General features: G+C 36.3%; 1 protein-coding gene across 1 annotated transcript in view; it reads right to left on the bottom strand.

The window, feature by feature from the left end:
* Positions 1-21073, bottom strand: part of smal (smoke alarm) — a 53927-nt gene extending 32854 nt beyond the window's left edge. The window contains exons 1-2 of the mRNA XM_089463269.1: positions 20188-21073; positions 950-1284 (exon numbers count right to left, since the gene is read on the bottom strand). Of these exons, the coding sequence (XP_089319395.1) occupies positions 950-1235 (286 nt within the window). The 5' untranslated portion in view covers positions 1236-1284; positions 20188-21073. The remainder of the gene's footprint in view (positions 1-949; positions 1285-20187) is intronic.
* Positions 21074-22016: the final 943 nt, after the last annotated feature.

The raw sequence follows: 22016 nt of genomic DNA on the forward strand, positions 1-22016 counted from the left end.
TGTGATTTTTCTACAATACTATCAAAATATTATTTCATTCAATTAGCGTCTGTAGCGGCTCTTTACTCATAATCTATAGGTTCATTAGCAAACTGATTCACAAAAGGTATTATATTTTCGTCACTATGCCAATTACATATCAAATATGTATGTATATTTTTATATGTATTTAAGCCAGCTTGTATTTGTATTTATGGCATTGTAATGCTAGCGCATTTGCGTCTTAGACATTTGCTTTGAAAGTCTTCCCATGCCGCTTAGCTTTTGTTCAGTCCATCAGGCAGCCTTCGCCATGTCCCCAACGGCCTGTCCTCATATCAGCATAGAAATTTATGAGCCGCTGACATGCCAGGGCCATTCAAAGTGGCCATAATCCTAACTTAGCAGCGACCCCAAACTACCAGCTAGCATTGCGACTACCGCAGTATGGCTTCATTAAAGCCAGCAGCAACTACTGTGTGTATGTGTCTGTGTGTGTGTGTATTGAAAATTTCAGCACAAATGTTTAGAGGCTGCATAAAAATGTCCATATGCCAATTAATGTGCAGGAGAAAGAGCTGAAGCTGAAGCTGCATCTGCAACTGCAACCACATCTGAGGCTGTGCCTTGTCAAATGGGACGCCCCATGGCGCACTGGCCAGAGGCCACCAACTGTGCCGCCTGTCGCCTGGCCCAAAGAATGATGAGCCACATAAAAATGTGCTTTCAATGTCAATTAAAATACATTTTGCTTGAATTGCAGCAGCTCCCCAAACCCAAACCCAACCCAATCCAAGTCTGGTCCAAGCCCAGCCAAGTGCCATCTGAATCAAATCAAAATAAAGCCATTTTCGTCTTTAATGATGCCAGCAGCGGCAAACTGATAAATGTGTGCACCTTTTGACTTGCCCATGGCCCCAGAGTTCACTTAGTTTGATTTGTCAGATAAAACGATTCGTCGTCTACTCACCAATATCGAAAGCTGCAATTGCTGGCGCATTGAGCATTAAACAGCCGCTGGCAATGATCAATGCCAAGAGGCTAAGGTTCCAATTGCCAATCCCATTCCCATTCCCAATCCAGTTTCGTGTCGGCCGAATTCGACGCGACTCTGATATCGATGCTAATGATGATGGGGTTGTCGTTAATATTGAGCGGGGATAGGTGGAGCGCGGGGAGGAGCTGGAAAGGCACTGGCGGGAGAACATTTTGTCGCTAGAATTATTTATACTCTGTGCGGCTAAACTGTGCGTCATTTTGCTGAGAATTATTGTGAATTGATTGATGTTGGCCTAGCAGTGAGATCTGTAAGATAGGAAAGAAGAAGATAAGATTTAATTAGTATTTAAATATATAGATATAAATATATATGAATAGTTTCATATAAAATATAAAATTCTTAGGATGTAGATGAAGAAGAATTTATTGTTTCTTGAATAAATATAATGAAAATAATTATATTTCTGATTAATATTATAAATTAATTAAATTAATAATTAACAATTACAATACAAATCTTTGCCTCTCTATGCGATTCTTAGCACATTTCGACTACTTATATTTCAATCATAAATTTTAAATAACTATTAATTACATTACAATTATTTTTTTCTTGGCAATTCTGATTTAATTTTGCTTAAATATAATTATATTAGTATTAAAATATTGTAAATTTTGTATACCAACTCCATTCCTATTACATCATTTTAAATGCATAAAAAAATCATTGATTAGGGATAAAGTCGGATGTGCCCCTCTTTGCAATTCTCAAAGCTTGTCTAATTGCATTTGTAGCTTGATTAGATATTCCTGACAGTGGCCAACTTTATCTCAAGCGCTTTTACAATGACAGCTCATTTCAGTCGAACGCCTCTCTATGCGCTTCTCATCCCCCCACACAGACAAGCACATTCAGATAACGTATGCGCTGCTCTCATTGCAGGCCGCTTTCGCTTCTAATTAGTTTTGCTTAGGGTAGTCCCGACTGCGACGCCGCCTCCGCCGCCTTCGCCGCCCACATCGCAACTCATTAAAATTAAAAGACATCAAAAGAAATTTGCAAACTAAACACAAACATAGAGGAGACGGCGGCAGCAGCTGTTGGACTGCGCCTAGAATGTCCTTTTGCGGGTCCTGGCACGAGCTGAGCCCGGCACGTTCGCTCATCTGCTGCCCGCCTTTTGTGCTACCTTTTGCCCTTTTCTTTTTTCTGTTTTGTAGCTTTTTCCCTTCTTCTCTTTCATATAAATTGTGTGCCGCACGCTTTGCATAAACTAAATAAATTTCTTGGCCACCCGCCTTACGGCCATGTCATAAAGTGGGCTGACTGGGATTTTCGTCTGTCCAGAGCTTTTGGAGGGGGTGTAGGGTGTCCACTGGCAGTGAGTGCAGCAGCTTCTGCTTTATATTGCTGCGCCAGCTGACGGGTTGGGTCGATGATGCGGCTGCTGCTGCTGCTGCTTCTTTAGCTGTAAGCCAGCGTTAAATTAAAGCGGAAACTGGCTTGTGCCGACACAGCGGATAGTGGGGCTGGAGTGCTGTTGGCTTGTGACTAGGCAGTCAACATGTTTGCTTTTGGCCGCTTTCTATGGCTCACATATCTCGGCCGGAGCAGCTGCCCCGATCTGCGTCTCCATCTCCCCGTCTTCGTCTCTGGCAAAATTGTTGCAAAATAATGTTAAATGAAAAGCACAAAGTCATTCAGGCACAGCCTGGTGTGAAGGGGGAGAAGAGCGAGCAGCTAGGTGGGCTGGCACTCGCACATGCCGCCTCATCCGCTGACGACGTGTCGCTCCCCCCTCACCCTGCGCTGCCACACTCTCTGTTGGTCGGCATCCTGCGCGTCATCGTCACGCACATTCACTTTGCATTCATTCAACTCGAAGGCAGTCGGAGCTGAAGTCGCCGTCGCTGTGGAAGCTCCCGGCGAAGAGCAACGTCGCCAGCTGGCGTTGCTGTTGTTGTTGCCTTGGCTTTTTGGCAGCAATTGAGTTTGAGATTCATTCACAGTTAAAGCCAAATGATGCGATAACCAAACGTGCTTTCTAATTCCGCAGACAGCCACAGATTGCGCTGAGAACCATTCAGACAGCCAACCGAAGCTAAGAGTCAGTTAAAGCATTAAACTTGACTGCTCAAGTGAGGGCGATTCTCTTTTAAAGCAGTTCTATGAGAGAGATTGAGCGAGAGACCCACCTGAAGGTATATCAATATATACTTTATATTGAAGTTTTATATTAATGGTCAAGAATAATTTGTTCTCTAGAATTTACGGTTCTGAGCTATATTCTATTCTATTCAGAATAAAATTCAATGAGCTGAACAAGATTATTACAATTTTTGAACTAGGTTTAGGTAGCTCAAAAATGTTAATAGAGACGAAATTTAAGAAAATCTAGAGAAAATTTGTATATCATTTATTAGAAATCTATATAGAAATTATCAAAAAAAGATTCTATATAATTTTTTTAAATGTATATATAGAAATTATACACAAATTTTAAATAAAGTTGGTATACAAATTATAAGAAAATTTCTTAATTTCTTAAAAATTAATATAGAAATTTGTTTTATCAAATCACTTGAGCTCATAAACTTTTTCTCTATTAAAACTTTCTAAATTAAATCAAAGTTTCCTACGCTAAAATAATCTCCTAATTAACTATTTAATATAAAGATAAATATTGTTGGCAGTGAAGGTATAAATTTTTTTTTAATAAATTATAGAAATTTGCAATACAAAAATCAATTTTCCTTTGAAAAAAAAAATCTTTCTGAAAAATCCAACTATAGCTGACATTAGGCATTCATTCTTAAAGAAATGTTGCTCTACACCTTCTTCAGATTCGTGCAGTTCCACATTTTACTATGCAACTCCAAAGTCATCTGTCTTCGGAGTCAACTGCTGTAATATTACCAAAACTTTCCTTTGGCATATTTATTTTTGCATTGCACGACAGCTAACGAGATCCTCGGCTCAATTTACCTGCAGCCAGGCCAAGGCGATGCCCACATATAGCTCCGCTCCTGCACTGATGTTTATCTAACAAATGTGTCCATTCTGCTGGCAGAGCTGGCAACCTGAGCAACCTTATCGACTGCCTGATGACTCCTCCGCCCGTCAAATTGCATGCACATGCAAAAAAAAAAAAAAAATAAACACAACAACAACAGCAAAAAATGGGCAACGTCATGTGGCAATTTGTCACGCAGAGGCAGCTGCTGCAGATACAACAACACCCCCACCCCCAGTGTGTGTGTGAGTGTGTTGGTTTTTCCCTTGACTCTTGTCAATAACTCAGCGCTTAATTGCTCATCTTTCAACGTCGCAGGGCGCAGGTACTTTGACTCAGCAGCCCAGCGGCAGCCTTTGACGCCCAGCACAGCCGAAACAAATTAGAAAATTCTCAACTGCAGCAGGAGAGCAAAAAAGGAACCAGAAGAAACCCAAGTAAGAACTCTGCAATCAAGCGTAACCAACTGTGAGATGCTTGTTGGCAGTTAAGATTTATATATAGAGTTTTGATAACAAGTTCTTATGGTTGAGTAGCAAAAGATTTACTTTCAAATTTGCTTACTTTAACTCTGTATATTTTTCTAGTTTTTGATTGTCCATCTGTACATCTGTAGTTCTAAGATATAGATCTATAGCCTTTGAACTGATGATTTGTTCTTCTAGTTAAGCCTTTGAACTGATGATTTGTTCTTCTAGTTCAAAGGCTTTAACAGCTTGAGTTTCTGTTCATTTTTCGTAAACGGATCTCCATTTTTAAGACTATTATTAAACAATTCTTTTATTTTATTTTAAATGTAAAAAATGCATAAATACATATTATCATAATAACTTATATCAACTAATTAAATTTAGTATTTATTATTACATTTGAAAGCCAGAAAATAATTTATTTATTATATTGTTTAATTTTAATGTTCATATATAAATATTAGGTTAAAAAATATTTTTTATTTACATTTTCCACTCCATTTTAAAGACAGAAAATAATTTATTATTATATAATTTAATTTTAATTACTATATATAAATATTAAATTAAAAAACATTTTTTTTTTTTTTTTTTTTTTTTTTTTTTTGTACACCTTAATAATTATTATATTATTTATTTTTGATGTTCAAAACTTTAAATATTTTTTAGTTACTATCATAAAACTATCCAGACACATGAGAAGGAAAGAAAAGCATCAACCAAGACTTAAACTCGCTTCTCAATCTAATTTACGAAACGAAAAGAGTATATTGGCTTCAAAAAGTTTTCATACACTGACTACAATTTGATCTACTCACTCTACAGTCATGTAAATGAAAACTCTGTCAAGCCAAGACTCTTCTCTCTACCCCGTCTTACAGTCCGTAGAGTGAAGCTCTTTAGAGCCAATCAACTCTCTTGGCTTTTTGTGAATGCGCATAAAAAGCAACTGCTTGACAAATGCCGCCTGTCATAGTTGTAACTGGCTGTGCTTCATATGCGCCACAGCAACCGCAGCGACCGCAGCAACCGCAGCGACCGCAGCACCGCCACAGCGATCCACCGAAATAGCGATCTGGCAATGCAGCGATCTTCAGGCATCCGGCTGCCTCCTGCTGCACCGCACAATGTAGGTTAAATTAATAGTGACACTCGCTCTGGAGCGGCGAGCGCGTGGCAATGCCTTCTGGTTAGCCAGTTGGCTGAATGCGGTTGCACCTGGCGGCGCTTTGAGCGCTCTCGCTTCAGGCTGCAGGCTGATGCTTGCCACGTTTTGTGGCAAGTACGTGGCGGCGAGCTGTTTGTTTTTGTTATTTTCTGTTGTTGCTGCGCGCGAATATTTCATAAATTGAAATGTACAGTTAGTTAATTACACGCTCAATTGGCTCTAAAAGTGGCATTAGGCCAGGCCCGAGCGGGCCGAGCGGTCCGACTAGCCGGCCAGCAGAACCAGCCTGGCAATTTGAGCGCAGCGACTGCATTTTTAATGGTTGTCATAAAAGATTTATCGCCCAATGCTCGGCCGGCTTTAGCGCAAAGAGGCGTTAGCAGCATATACTATATGCATGTACATACATACGGATATATATATGTATATGTTATAAAGCCAATTCACTGTTGGCCTGTCGATGAAATTGTGATATAATAGCAGCTAGCAAAACCAGCTGGAACAGCGCTCGCAGTGTGGGAAAGGGTCAAGGCGGCAAAGGTGTGCGATGAAAACTAAATTACGTTTTGATTTTGCAATAATCAAGCAGAGGTAAAGGAACTGGATATGTGTGTGTGTGTGTGTGTGTGTGTGTGTGTGTGTGTGTGTGTGTGTGTGTGTGTGTGTGTGTGTGTGTGTGTGTGTGTGTGTGTGTGTATGCATATATATGTGAAGAAGAATAGCTATACTCTGCCGAACTGATGACGTGGAGAATGGACTTTTAACTTCGAATTTACTTTATTTTTCACTCAGTTGATTTCCTTTCTTTTCTTTTCTATCCTTCTCTCTCTCTTTCTATCTCTCTCTACATATATGTATATGTAGTTCCAGCTTTATAAACAGTATCACAGGGAAGTTAATCTCCAATCTATTCCAATAACTTTGATTGTCTATAAAGTAAATTGCGTCTTTCTTCTTCTGGTATGGGAACTAATAGATATTACAATAATGTATCATTTAATTTAACAATATAGTAAAAATATATTATAAGAATTGAATATAATATAATATATTATATTATAATATAAACATATGAAAACTGTAATTTATTATAAATTAATATTATAATAAAATAATATTATATTAATATTTATATTTTTTAATATTTTATATTTAAATATTTTATATTTTCACTTCTCTTAATCTCAATTTCTGCTTTATTTAACTACTACATTCTCTGATAATTTCCTAGAAATCTTAAATACCTTCTCACATTTTCTCTATCAATATGGAAAATCTCGAATTTCATTTTCATGGCATGAAACGCCCCATTTAGTCATTTAAAAGTCGAGCTAACTGGCCACAGGTCATCAATCAAAAGAGTTTTCATTCGAAATGTCAACACACACACACACACAGCCACACACCTCACGGCTAGATCTGTGTATGCGTGTGTGTGTCTCTCTCTTAAAATTAAACAAATTGCGTACCCGCGTGCTGAAAATTTAAACATCAAACTGTGTTTCGGGCTGACTTCCTGATTAACTCGAAAATAGAAGACAACAACAACAACAGCAGCAACAACAACAAAAGCAACAACAATTGAAAAATGCCCGCAACGCAAATGCCAAACAAACCAAATTGATTAATTGATGAAGCGCAGCGCAGTTTTCATGGAAAAAAGAGAAGTAAAAAAAGAAACACACACAGACACACACACATGTATATATATGTATATTTCTAAAGTAGAGCACATCAATGAGCGACAGGGACTGACATATAGAATGTGTCTCGCTGTAGATATAAACATATATATTTAAGCATATACATATATAGTATATAGTAGGCCACATGGCTCCACACAATTTGCATAAATCGAAATACAAAACAAACCAAAAAAAAAAAAAAAAAGCCAAGCTGCAAATCGGGAGCAAAAGATATTTATCTTGTCTGCCGCGTCGAGTGCTTGAATGAGTGTCAAATTAAATTGATCAATTAAGCAATTGACGTGACGGCTGCTCTCTCGCTCACTCTCACTCTCGCTCTCTCCCTCTCTCTCTCTCTCTCTCTGGAGAAAAAGTGCAGCAAATGAAGGCAGCTGCCTGACTGCCTTAATGCAACTTCGGCATGCACAACAAGTGACGCAAATTGTGGAGCGTGTTGAAAGGAGTTGGCGGCGGCGTTGGGGGCGTTCGGCTTGTGGGCGTGCCAACTGCTTGTGACAATTTCTGTCAATTCAGCGGCGCTAATCAAGCGAGCGACTGTGCAGCATTTAAATAGGGTGCAATAGTAGCAGCAGCTAGAGCAGTAGCTAGGGCAGTAGCTAGTGCAGCCTGATGTGGCTGTGGTGTCTGATAGCTAGACAAATTGGCTGCGATTGCAGCTCGTGGTTGCTCATGGCTGCTGCTGGCGGCTTAAAGCACAAAATGCGGGCTGCAGCAGTCAGTCTACAGGCGGCAGGCAGCAACGTCATATAATCCATCAAGGCAGACAGTTGCAGGCAGACGAAGACGACTCGACGCATTTACCCAGGCTCTAATCAAATCAAATGACAACGCAGACAGCAGCACAGTGATGGAGAGGGCGAGCCAGTATGGGGACAACTATATAACTGCCGCTCTCTCTCTCTCTCTCTCTCTCTATCTCTTGCTGTCTTTTTCACTCCGTAATACTGTCGACAGCAGTCAGCGATTTCTTGTGACTATTGTCGCATTTGATGGCCAACGCATCTGATGATTTAATAATACCAAGTGGGCACACCTAATGAAAGAGTGAAGTGTGCTAGCAGCAACAGTAGCAGCAAGCCAAGTCAGCTCAGTCTGGCTTAAAGCCTGCAAAGGAAATACAACAAAAAATTTGCATAGCTGCCACACGAGCGACAGTTGACAACTTTTTACTATATATATTTTATAGCTCTTCTATCTATGCATATACAAGTGTAGCTGCCGTCTGTCATTCTCTAGTCAAATGTATTCTTCTATTATGCTGACAGACTAACTGTCTCTCTGTCTGTCTCTTGACTGTTGACTGTACGACTGTCTGCTTGTACGTCCGTCTTGCCAGTCTGCGGCACTTGAACGTCAAGCAGGAAGTTTTGCTGCAGCAGGCTTCAAGGCACTTTAAGCACGGGGCATATTGATTTTCTACATGTGCCCAAGTTCATTAAAGTCACATCAGACTCGAAAAGAAACAAAAAACAAACAAATATGCTCAGCCCACATTCCGACCGCAAATAGACACGAGATGCGCCCACAAATCAACGCCTAACCGCAAGGCTACCCCCAAAAAAAAACAGAAAAAATTAAAAAAAAAAAAAAAAAATGTAAAGCCCGACGCCATTTTGTCTGTGCCCGGCCATTAAATATGCAAAAAGCAACATGCGAAAAAGTGAAAGAAAAAAGTGTTGCATACTTTTAGTTGCTGCGCCAAACCGCAAAAAGGCAGCAGAGGCAGCAGCTAACCGAGACGAGGTGAGGCGAGGCGAGCCCAAAGCGTCGCTCGCAACAGGAAGCCGGAAAAATAAATAAAAAGGCGCGAGACGAGAGACAACAGCGCGACGACCCGCTTCGCCGTCCAGCCCTCCCCGCTCCTCCCCTCTCCAGTCAGGTTCACAGACCGCGAGCCATTCATTAGCATAGACATAGAGAGCGCAATATTGAATTTCTATGCCTGTATGAGTGCTCAAGGGTCGCTCAATGTGTGTGGGTGTGTGGGTGAGTGCAAGGGGGGAGTTCATAAGGTTGCGAAAAAATGCTTCACGCTTTGGCAGGCTGAGCAAATCACAGCGCTGCGAACGAAGACGAGCCCAAGCAGCGCCTAGGGATCAAATTAGTCGAGTATTTTTTTGTCTCTATGCTGAAAGGAATGCGACAAATGTTTGACTGGAGAGACACCACATACATATAAATATATATACATAGATATATGTGTGCATGCTAAGTGCTGCATAAAGTGTTTCAAAGGGAATAAGAGCACAGCAAGGCATACAAGTGTAAAGCTCTCTGAAGTAGCGGCCCGTCCGTCGTCCCATGTCACCGGGCCCAAGACAGGAAGTGAATAACGGCAAATGCTAGCCTATTGACAGGAGTTATGAAGGGAGTTGAGCTAAGGAAACGAACGGTATAGATGGGAAAGACAGAGAGAAAGAGAAAAAGAGAGGGAGAAAGAGAAAAAAAGAAAAGAGTTAGAGTTTGAAAACATATTCGACTATTTTAGATAGGACTGCACGACGATAGAGTTCAAAATAATAAGAAATCAGAAAAAAAGAAGAATAAATAAATAATAACTGAAATTAATAATTTATTAAAAGAAATAAAATAAAATTTATACAATCGGTATGATAAATAAAATAAATTAATAAATTATTGATAGAAATAAAAAAATAAAATTTGTAAAATCTGTGTAACAAAGGATTGAAAATATATGCATAAGTATGTATGTCTATCTAAAACTCTGTCATTTTATCACTATCTCTATCTTTCTCTCTCTCACTCTCTTTATCTCACTCTCTCTGTCACTCCCTTACTTTTCCTCTCCATAACTAAGGATTTAACATATATGTATATATATAGATAATTCTCTCTCTCTCTTTTTAGTCTCTCTCTGTCTCTCTCTCTCTCTCTCTACGTCTCTTTTATACAATTTTACCTGCACAGATAATGTTAAGTTCAAATGAATAAGGTAGGGGCTAGGCAGGCAACTCCAGGCAGAAGCAGAAGCAGAAACAGGCACAGGAGCAGGAGCAGGAGGAGGAGCAGGACTTGGAGTGCCAGCTATAGAGCTCTTTTACATTTTTGGGGCTAGGGCAACGACAGCAGTGAAAGGGGTACGACATCCCTCAACGGCTTGTTAAACCACAGCTGATAAGCTTGCCTGCCTGGGCATTCGCTTAACTGTCAATGGTAGAGGCGGCTCAACAGCCACGCCCCCAGCACATCCTGTGGATCGCTTTTTGTCTGCGGTTTGTCAGCAGACACCAAATATGCGCATGTATGTGTGTGTGTGTGTGTGTGGCCCGCTGCTGGAATTTTTATGAATTATATGCGAGACAGTTCCAAACAAAAATAAAATGGGAAAAAATATGTAAAAATATTTTCGAGGATGACAACGATGCGAATGACGACAACGACGACGACGACATTGACAATGAGGCAGTAGTAAGTGGCTGCCAGGCCAGGCGGGCGCAACAACAAAGCGCTGATTGACAGGAAGGCATACAAAGGCGAAGCACATGAGCTGCGCGGGACAGGGAGGCGGCGAATGACGAGACAAAATGCCAGCACAGAGCCAGCCGAGGCTAGGGCAGACCAGGCCAGGCCACAGACAATCGTTAGGCCGCGCAGCGAAGCGTAGCCCAGGACATATGGGCAGAGACTCGGAGAGCGATGATGTCGGCTCAAGCTCTATCGATTTTCGTATGCAGCTATTGCAGCTGCGAAGCAGCGGGCTCAGCGCTGTGTACCGTTAACACTCATTGTTTTCACATGCTTTTTAATGATGGGTCGGCAGGCGAAGGCTCGACGGCCTCGACGGCCTCGACGGCCCCACTCGGCGTAGCCAGACAAATTAGCAATGCTTGATTAATTTTTATGACGCGTACTGTAACTGAGAGAGACAACAGCAGCGGTAAAGCGGCTTAGGCAGGTGAGTGGCAATGCATGTAGATACAAAATGTATCTTTCAGATACGAAAAGTATCTTTCAACTGCTTGCTGTGCCCAGCTGTCGTCTAATGATGCGCAATTAGGCAAATGGCTTCTAATTTGCTGTTGTTGTTGTTGTTGTTGTTGTTGCTTGATTTCGTAATGCAGGCAAAGTTTGTTTATTTTTTTGTTTTCTGCTTTAATGCTGCTGCATGTGTGTGGGCGTGGCATGCAGCGGCTTGGGCCATTTGATTATAGAAATCATGTACTGAACAATTGTGACACAGTTGCCCATACGAACGAGCCGCTATTTAATGGGCTCCCCCTTCACCCCCTCTCTCTCTCTCCCTCTTTCCCTATGAGCAGGCGGAAAGGCGGCTTGTTAAAAACTTTTGTTTTGTTGTTGTTGTTGTTGCTGCTGTTGCTGCTGCTGCTGCTGCTGCTGGTCGGGTTAACGTTGACTCGTTGTGGGTTTTGTGGTCATAAAATTTAACGCTTGTTTGGGCTGCTGCTTGTGCCGCTGCCGCTTGCAGGAAGGCTTTATTAGCTGATTGTTTTTATAAGGTAATGGGCATTAAATGACTACTTTGTTGCGGTACCGTTCCGTAATATGCAGCTGGCTATAACAAAAGAACCCAAAGTGTGCTGCATAAATTGCAGTTGAGGCTTTAATATGCTATAGGAAATATGATTTAAATTATTGTTAACGAAATTTGTGAATATTTCAATCATATATGTTTATTCAATATATATAAGCAGAATTAGGTTCCTTTATTTATACTCTCTTTTATTACTCTTGGGATTTACTACATATAATTTAAATATAATTTTAAGCAATTTCAGCCAGGGAATATTCCCTATGTCTATATATATTATAGACATAGAAATTTTATAGTTTTTTTCCAATATATAAAAAAAAGGTATTTTATATTATTTTATATAATATATATTATTCATTTCTTTATTTATGTTGTATATAAGACATAAAATTTATATTTCTTCTCAAGCAAATTCAGTAAAACTGTGAATATAGATAATTTCATAGATTTATTTTCAGCTTTATTTACTTAACAAATTTTAAATATTTATAAAATGATCTTTTCAGAAAATTCGAGTCAGAAAATGAATATAGGTAAATACAGAGATATATTTTCAGTTATAAATATGTAGTTTCAGTAATATAAATGAATCTTATATTTTATTTATATTTATTTATATTTTTTATATTTTATTCATATTTTCAAATATATTTTTATATACGATTTAATATAGCTTAAATTTCATTTTAAATTATTTCAGTCAACAAAATAATATTTCTTCATTTTCAGGCAAATAAAATGTTGCCTGTATATATACATATATTTATAAAAATATATAAATAACTTAATAACAAATCAAAGATTTTAAACTAAATTTCAAGCAATTTCATATAAGTTAAATGATAAATAAATTTATATATTTATTTCATAAGCTTTAAATTTGTAATTATATTTTTACACAAATGCTTATTATCTGGTCTATTAAAATGTTGTCTCTGATTTCGGAAACTTCAATTGAAATGTAAAAGTTCATATGAGTAACTTTCCACTTTGAATAGCTCTAACCTTTGCTCTAACTCCATCAGCTGCAATCAGAATTCCTTACAACTCAAACTAACAGCAAATATTCCCATCGCAGCCAAACCCTTTTTTTCACACACAAGACTTCGATTTCCTTTTTAGCTGCATCGCTATCTAAGCAACGGGTCGACCCTTATAGCACGGTTCCTCAATATTCCGCTGATAGACTCGAGCCTTACATGAAGCAGACACTGAATTCGTCACAAGGCTGGGGCCCTCTCTGCTCTCAGCTCTGCCTCGGATGCAACGGCGACGATTTCGTTGAGCTAATTAACTTTCGGTTACAGTTCACTGCGCAAATTTGCGAGCAGGCAATGGGAACGAGAGCCAAGGAGCAGGGGACACACACGTAGTCCCTCATATCTACATATATGTATATGTTTATATATGCTCAAATATAAGGCATATTAAATTTGTATTTAGTAGCGCTGAGACATTGAGCGGAAATGAATCGCCGCTCATCAAGTTGAGAGACGCTCGCTGACGACTTCCCGCATTTGTCGGCTGGCCCGTCCTTTGTCATATTTGTATATACTTACGTATATGCATATACGTGTGTGTGTGTATGTGTAGTGTGTGCTTTTGTTGTTTGATCAGTGGACTCATTCGATTTGTAAGAGGCATTCAAGCAAGTCGCAGCTCGAAATTAGCCAGACGCTGTCGTCACAAGCCAAACACAACATTTTACGCATCACAAAATCATAAAACGTCATTAGCGCCCCGTTCTGCATTGGACTCTCAGGGTCACGCACCCAGCCCTCTACAACAACAAATCCATCAAAATGCGGGAAGACTCATACAAAATAAGCTACGGTTTGGTAATTGAGTTCTAAGTTGGCGAATGCACAAACTTGTATTTATTTTAATTTCTGTTTCAGTTTTCATTTTCTTTTTTTTTTTTTTTTTTTTTTTTTTTGTTGGGTGTAAACCGTTGCTCGGCTCATTAATCAATGCTGTGCATACACACCCTCTCTCCGATACCCTGCCAGTGCTTATCTGGTTTTCGTTTTTCATTTTTTGAAAAAGTTTTGTCATACATGCAAACTAATTTTTCACAGTCAACACATTTGTTTCCAGATACCGAACTGACAAAACTTGTTAGATACTAAAATACCAAAAAAAAAAAAAAATATATATGTAAAGAATGAGGGGCGGAGAGACCCGGTTCCACACGGTCTAGTCCAGTCCAGCGGCAACTACTTAGCTCACAGCACGCCCCCTTTGGGCGCACATTAGTCGGTTATGCAAATATAGCGCCTGCGTTTCCCAAGTGGATATCATGATGGCTCGCACGCCAGGTGTCAAAAAATTATTTCAATGGAACTTGTCATTTCTGAATGCGCCGTCCTCCCTTCGAAATGGGCAACATGTTTGCGTAATTAGAGCGAACCCTCTCTAGCAGGGCTGAGGGTTAAGTGCCAACTGTTGTAGCACCAATTTCTGGATCAAATGGAAGCCAAAATATAAAAAAGAAAAGGGTTAAACTGTTCTGCCCAACGTAATCAAGCAGAAATGTATCAAGAACTTTCAGAACAGTTAAAAGACTTTAGCCTAGAGCTGGAGTTTATTTAAAGAAATGATAGATTACTATGGAAAGTGAAAGAAATCTTTTGAAAGGCAAGTTAATAAATCGAAGAAGAGTTTAACAAATATAAAACGAAGCTATTTTTATTATTCTTTATATAATTCATATAATTTCAAGTTTAAATTAATATACAAAAAATGTATATAAATGATATATTACTATGGAAAGTGAAAGACAACGATTAAAAGGCAAGCTAATAAATCGAGGCAGAGTTTACCAAATATAAAACGTAGGGGTATTTGGGTATTTAAATATTTTATATATTTAATTTCAATTTTAAATAAATAATTTAAATAAATGATAAATTAAATATTTGTATATTTAATTTCTGTAATATGAATATTGCTTTTGTGTATATATTTAAGATAATCATATACAGGAAATAAAATTTAAGATATAAGGTATTATTATTTATATTTCTTAAATTTTATGCATTGAAATACAGAAATGTTTTTAATTTTATTTCAGAAAAATTAATAATATACTTCATACCTTTTTAAATTATGTAATGAAGTATAGAAAGGTAAAAAATCAAACATATTATCAATAGTATTAAAAAAATATATCTTTACTATTTAAATAATTTAATAATTTAATGATATAATAATTAAATAAACCTAATGTATATACTTTTTATATGAACTGTTTTAATTAGATATAATATTTTTAATTTAATAATGTATATATTTATTTTTTCTTATTATTAGTAATAATTTCTTTAATATTATATTATATTTAACAAGTTAAATCTTTTAATTAGTTATTATTTTTGGTCATTATTCAATTACGATTTATTTAGTATTATTTGTATGAAGAACTAACATCATATACATACGTATATAAATAAATATTATTTTATGATTAATATATATTAAAAACATATTATCAACATAAATTTAAGACAATTATGAACAAAAAAACTAACTAAACCAAATAAATTTTCAACAAAACTGACAAATTCCTTGTGAATTCCTTTCTCTGGCAATTCACAATTTACACTTTGTCCAATTCACTTCTGCTCAGTGCTGTAATTGTCTTGGGTCTGTGCTAGTCTTATTTTTAAAGTAAAATGCTTTTAGTGTTCCATTTTCTAAGCTCTGCTGACAGCCTGAAATATTTGGGATACTTTAACAACAAGAACTTTTCTTTTTTTTTTGTTTTTTACTAATTAAGCGCCCCACACGCAAAGACCACAGCCAAAACGAACTGTGGAAAACTTCAAGTTGTTTCGCCTTTAAGCTGCCACACACACAAGAACAAAAAAATGTGAAGAGGAAAAAACTGCAGAGGCAACAACAAGAGCAGAGCTGGCGCCAAGTCGTTACATGAAAAAATTCTCAACTACATGCTAAGACACACACACACGCATAACCAGAACACATAGATACAGTGGCTACTTTTATGAGCCGCAACACTTGAAAATTTTCTCACAAACAAACGCCGACGACGACGCTGACGTCGACCGCAAGAAATAATTTCCCTTAGCTGCATTTTTACAACTTAACACAGAGCAGAGAAGAAAAAACCTGGCGAGCAATAAAAACAAGAATAAGACTAAAGGAAAAAAATGCCAACCAGCGTTGCTGATAAGTTGAGGGTGGGGGCGTGGCAGCTATTTGGCTGCCCCCCAAAAAAAAAAAAAAAGAAACAGACAAAAAAAAATATAATAATGTTTGCCTTCTGTTTCTTTTCCTTGGCCATGCACGACTGCCTGCCCCTACAGGGGCAAGAGCGTGTGTGTGTGTGTGAGTGTGTGGGGGGGAGGAGCGGGAGCTGAAATTGTGGCACCTGTGCTGCGCTGTAGCTGTGCAGTCGTGTATCTGTATCTCGGTATCTTTTTTGTATCTTTGCCGACAACAGCAACAAGAACAAATAAACTGCCGGCCAAGTTATGACAGTCGGCCGCAGGAAACATTATTCTTAGTTAGATGCTAATTAATTAAAGAAGAACATACAGAGGCCCACAGGCCATTCGGTGGCACAAACTACACACACACGCACACGTATATATATTTACACATACAGATATATGTATGTGGGCAGACGTTGTCGAAGCAACTCGCTGGCTGCATGACATACTCTCAGTGCATGATGAGCATAAATTTTAACTGTCGCGCTGCCTGTGGACTGTGGGAGGACTCTGGGCAGGAAATGTTGTGTTGACCGGCAAGAAGTATTATTATATAAAGAGTAACAACATCCATTAATTGTGACAGTCTAAAGTTAGAGACGAAGCTAAAAATAGCCAGGGAAATTATTATATCTAACGAAAGAATCGGAATCTGTTAGGAAAAGCCAAAAATATGTATATATTATATAATATAGGGATAATTATAAATTAACTGACTATACATAAATATCTATATATTATAGAACTAAGAAAGATATTTTTTGAAATATTAAATAAAGATGAATAAAAATAATAATTATAATCAATAATAATCGTATATATGATATACTCAAAATAATATATTCAGTAGTCTGTTTAAGTAATATTCCTATATTATTGTCAACATTAATAAATTCGTTGTCCTAAAAATGTTATTTTCGTTGATTTCTATTAAATTTAATGGTGCCTGAATATGTATATCAATATCGTATGAAATTTTTTTTAAAATAATAATATTTACATATTATGAAACTAAGAAAAACATCATTTTAAATATATATATCCCTGTATCAAACGTAAATAATACTTGAGTACATAATATATTATAATTAATAAAATATTATAATCATAAATAATAATGAAACTTGAGTAAATAAATATTATAATAATAAATAATAATGAAACTTGAGTAAACTTCGTATAAAATATATTATAATTAATAATTTCATTTTTATTTATTTATTTATTTTTTTTATTTTTTTTTTAATGGGACCCTATATTTTTATTAAATAATATATATTTATAAAATTCATCAACTCTCTGGCCTAAGAAATTAGTTGTAGTGAATATTTAATAGCTTCAACATAATTTGAATTTAAATTATACCACACAGATAATTTTATCTCTTAATGTAATTTTTCCATTAATACTCTAAATTATTTCGTCAAGTAAATATACGCTCAGTCTCAGTATATCTATATTATATATATTTAATAAATTCAGCTCAATTGAGTTTAGTTTTTCAAGTTTTCCTATTAGCTAATCAAGTCAAGCTATTTAAGCCATTTCGTTGCGTATCAAGGTCCAGCTCAATAGCATCATAACAAACAAGATAACGCCAACTTTTATCATAATGCTAATAAAAATCGACCACAAACGATGAAGAAGAGGAGCTGAAGAAAAACTAAATGTACATACATATATATATCTATGTATATAAACACAGGCAACAGAAGATGAGGAAAAGTTTTCAAGATTATTATGATGATTGCGCCGCAATGGCGCCTGCAGGCAGCCCCAACAGCCCCAACTCGGTCGAGCTGCCAACTTGTTTACATAAATTTTAATTGCTGTAATTATGATTTTTACACGAAATTAATTATGCATGCGCGGTAGCTGCATGCAGCAGCAGCAGCAGCAGCAGCAGCAGCTCGCATATATCTTAGATATATGGCAATGGATAAACAGATTGAGAGACGAGGCAAACGTTTCAATAAAAACTAATCTCCGGCCTGGCTAAACTCTTAGATCTGAGCAACTTTAATTGCTGATGAAAATTATGCAATTTCAATGGGAAAATTCATAGCTGGTGTATGAGTATCTTATGGATGCGCAGCATTTGCCAGATGCCAGATAAGAAAGTCGTGTAAACCGAAAAGATCTCGCGCTGGCTGATAAAGCAAGGGAAAAAGAAAAGAAAATTCACATCTAGCTTGTTATACTCATTCACGTAAGTGAAATGAGTATATTAGGCCTATGCAATGTCCGTCTTGCTGGCTATATGAATTCCAGCAAGAGACTTGAAATTTGGTGCATAAACTCCCGGAATTTCGATGCGCCCAACTGAAAAGATAAATCTGTCCGTTTTTGGGGTATTCTTCAGTCGGTGACGCCCGACTGCAACGTTCTTAGTCGCCTTCTTCAGTTGGGTTGACCTGCTTAGCTGCTGCTCGGCTGCTGTTTAGTATCCATAAGATACAACAGCTTATTTTGATTGGCCCGGCCCGCTGACAGTTTGACTTTTGTTAATTTGTGTTTAATTAATGTTCAGTGTGGCACACTAAATTCCACAAATGCCACACGCCACAGCCGAAAGAGTTGTTGCCGCTTGGCGAAACTTTTACGAAATCGGTGTTTCAAAACTATTCTCAATTGAAGACAATTTGCTGACAGCTTGATCAAAATTGCACCGTAAAACAGTTTTATTTATTTGTTTTATTAGCTTCATCAATCGAAACAGGTTTTGATCAAATATCAAGAGCTCGGCTTGTGTTTACGCATTTGTTTTTTAGTTTTTTATTTTTTTTCTTTTTTTTTTAGTCACTCTTTTATTCACTGCTTAATTAAACAATGATTTGTTTATTTATTCATTCATTCGATTCACTTTGTGTCACAAAACTTTGTCATAAATATTCAAAATGAGTCTTTAAGTGCTTCGTTCTTTCATCGAACTTGATTTACGGCAGACCTTGGAGTCAAAGATGCGACATAAATTATATTTATTTTATTCAAGTAATCTATAATAAACTATAAAAGTTTCTAAAGTACCACATGTGTTGACAAATTTAAATTTGGTATACAATTTTTAAAAACTTCATTTCCTTTTTAATGCTTCAATATAAAAATTAAACTTTAATTATTTCAAATAAATTTTGAAAATTTCCTTTTTCATTTTAATGTAAATCAGTCGAAATTTTCAAATTATTAAATTTCGTTTTAATGAATGGCATATATATTTTATATATTTTAAACAAACTTGAAAGATTTCATAATTATAAAACTTTATATCTGATCTTATATAAATTTAATAAAAAGCGTTTTGTTTATGTATAGGTAAAACAAACGTTGAATTATTCAAAATAAACTACGAATATATTAAGTAAAAATTATATTTGTTAGCTTACTATAATTGTATTTTGTTTTGCCATTTTAAGTTAAAAACCCTCAAAGAAACTTATTTTCTAAATTAAAGGCAACTACTGATAGTTTTTTTTTTTTTTTTTTTTTTTTTTTTTTTTTTCTTTTTTCATTATTAAAATAGACTCCAATTTCAATTTCCTTAAGTAAAGCATTTGATTAAAATTAAGAAAAAAAAACTATTTTTAGTAGATTTTTTTAATATTATTTATTTATCCATTTCAGGATTTTTTTATTTAACTATAATTCAATATTAACCATTATATTTAGTTTTCGTATTATAGGAATGTTCTCTTACTATAAATCAATAAAATTTTTGATAACTGAGAAAAAAAAACATTTATTTAATTGAATATTTCATATTATAGTAATTTATTGTCTATTATTAATTAAAATAGTAAATTGTTTTCAATAAAGCATTAATTTTATTAATTTAAGTGCCTAATCCAAATATTTGTAGAATATTTTAATTATCTATTATTTATTTATTTATTTATTTTTTTTTTTTTTTTTTTTAACAGAACTAATATTTAACTAATCCCAATTTCTTTTCAAATCAAGTATTTGTAGTATTTAAAATTTAGAATGTTATTTTCTTTTCATTTCTATATGGAAATATCATATATTTCTATGAGAAATACATATTAATTTCTACAACTGTCTTAGATTTATTTAATTTAATTACAACTGAGTGAGCTCTCACTTACCTAGTTTTAAAATATGTGTTGCCTCAATTAGTTGATTGTAGATTGTATCCTTTGCTGGTATGCATTGTATATGGGGTATATATTATGTATAGTTATTAGATTTGTTTGATATACTTTATATTTTTGTTATTATTATTATTTCTATAGGTAAATATAATAGTTAAAAAGCTTTGCACAAAAACACACACACAATCAAGAAATGCGATATACAATTTATTAATATATTCTTTTGTAAATGCAAATTAAATGCAGTCGAAGCTGTTGCAATTATTTGATTGATCTTATTTTGTATAACTTGTTGTTGTTGTTGTTGCACTGTATCTTGTGGGTTACTTTGATATGTTTAGCACATTTGGGCTGTGAGATACTTTTTGGCTTTAGTTACATGCCGTCAGAGCCAGAGGCGTTTATTTAACGGCTATTGAACTTGGCTTGCATAGCTGGCGCCGACCGGTGCACAGGTGCCGCATTTTGTTTCGCCTAGCATTGAGATACTTTTGCGCAACTAACTGTATCTTGGATCTGGTAACATTAACTCGCATTAACGCACACGCACACGTACACGTATACGCAAACAGAAACACTCACGCGAAACACGTAACACCGAAACCGAAACCGTCGTAGATCTGCACAGAGCTGAGCGTTGACGTTGTTGTTGCCGTCACGAACGTTGGGATGAGACTGAAACTGGACGAGACTGGTTCCACTGTTGCAACCACCATTGCCGCCGACCGAACCGAGTAGTTGCAACAACGCCGAATGTTCTGTTGCTGTCGCTATCTCTGCCGCAGTCGCTGCCGTTGCCGTTGCCGTTGCTGCTGCTGAGCTGCTGCCTTTTCGCTTGTTGTAACGCGCCGAACGAAGGTTGACGAGCGATTGAATTGAACGAACGTTGTAAAGCTGCTCAGGAGCCGCAATTCGTGCCACGGACATCCATGTAAACGAACACCAAAACGACAAACTAACTTAAATGTGGAACTTAAGCAGAGAGCGAGAGCGTTTGGCTGCCCAACGAAACGCAGAGTTAACAAAACTGAGTAAAAGCAAGAGAGTGAGCGAGTGAGAGAGCGCGGGTGTATTAAGTAAAGAGCGCGTTTTGTTTGTGGAATGCATTGGCTTGTGTCAAGCCGAAGTAAATAAACAAAATTATTTTTTTCTTATATTGAATTGTATATAGTATACTATCTCTATATATATAAATACATAATTATAAAGTTTTTTATTTTGATTACTAAAAATAATTTAGATTTCTTTAAAAACCAATAATAGATTGCAAAAATTAATTTTTGTATACTAATTATTTTGTTTATGCATTAGTTATATTTTAATTAGAATCATTTAGTAAAATTTTTCATATTTAATATATTAATGAAGACTAAATAATTCGGCTTAATTTAATAAACATTTTTCTATTATAATAAATGATTATATGAAATGATTATATGATTATGCATTTTAAATTTAAACTCTAAAGAATTAAAGTGTTAAAAATAATATGTAAATTATGAATTTAGGTATTCCACATTTATTTATTTATTTATTTTGTGTTATAATTTTCATGTTTCTCCAAATTATTTAACTCTTCAACCGTTTCACCTGTGCCATGTAAGTATAGCTCACAGTCAGCATCGCAGCTGGCTCTCTCTTTGTCTAACATCAAACCCTCGTTCTTTTATTTGCGCTCTGCCTTTCTCTTTTGTATAAGCTGCCCAAACACAGGCATTCTCTTTGCCAGCTAGTAGTAGAGTTTTCATTGCCATTTCGTTTCGCTGTGGAACATTGTGGCATGCTAACGAAACAAAACAAACAGCGTATCTAACTGTTGATTT

This window comes from Drosophila arizonae, chromosome 3 (genome assembly GCF_054131065.1).
Source record: "Drosophila arizonae isolate 15081-1271.41 chromosome 3, UAZ_ARI_1.0, whole genome shotgun sequence".
Taxonomy (NCBI): domain Eukaryota; kingdom Metazoa; phylum Arthropoda; class Insecta; order Diptera; family Drosophilidae; genus Drosophila; species Drosophila arizonae.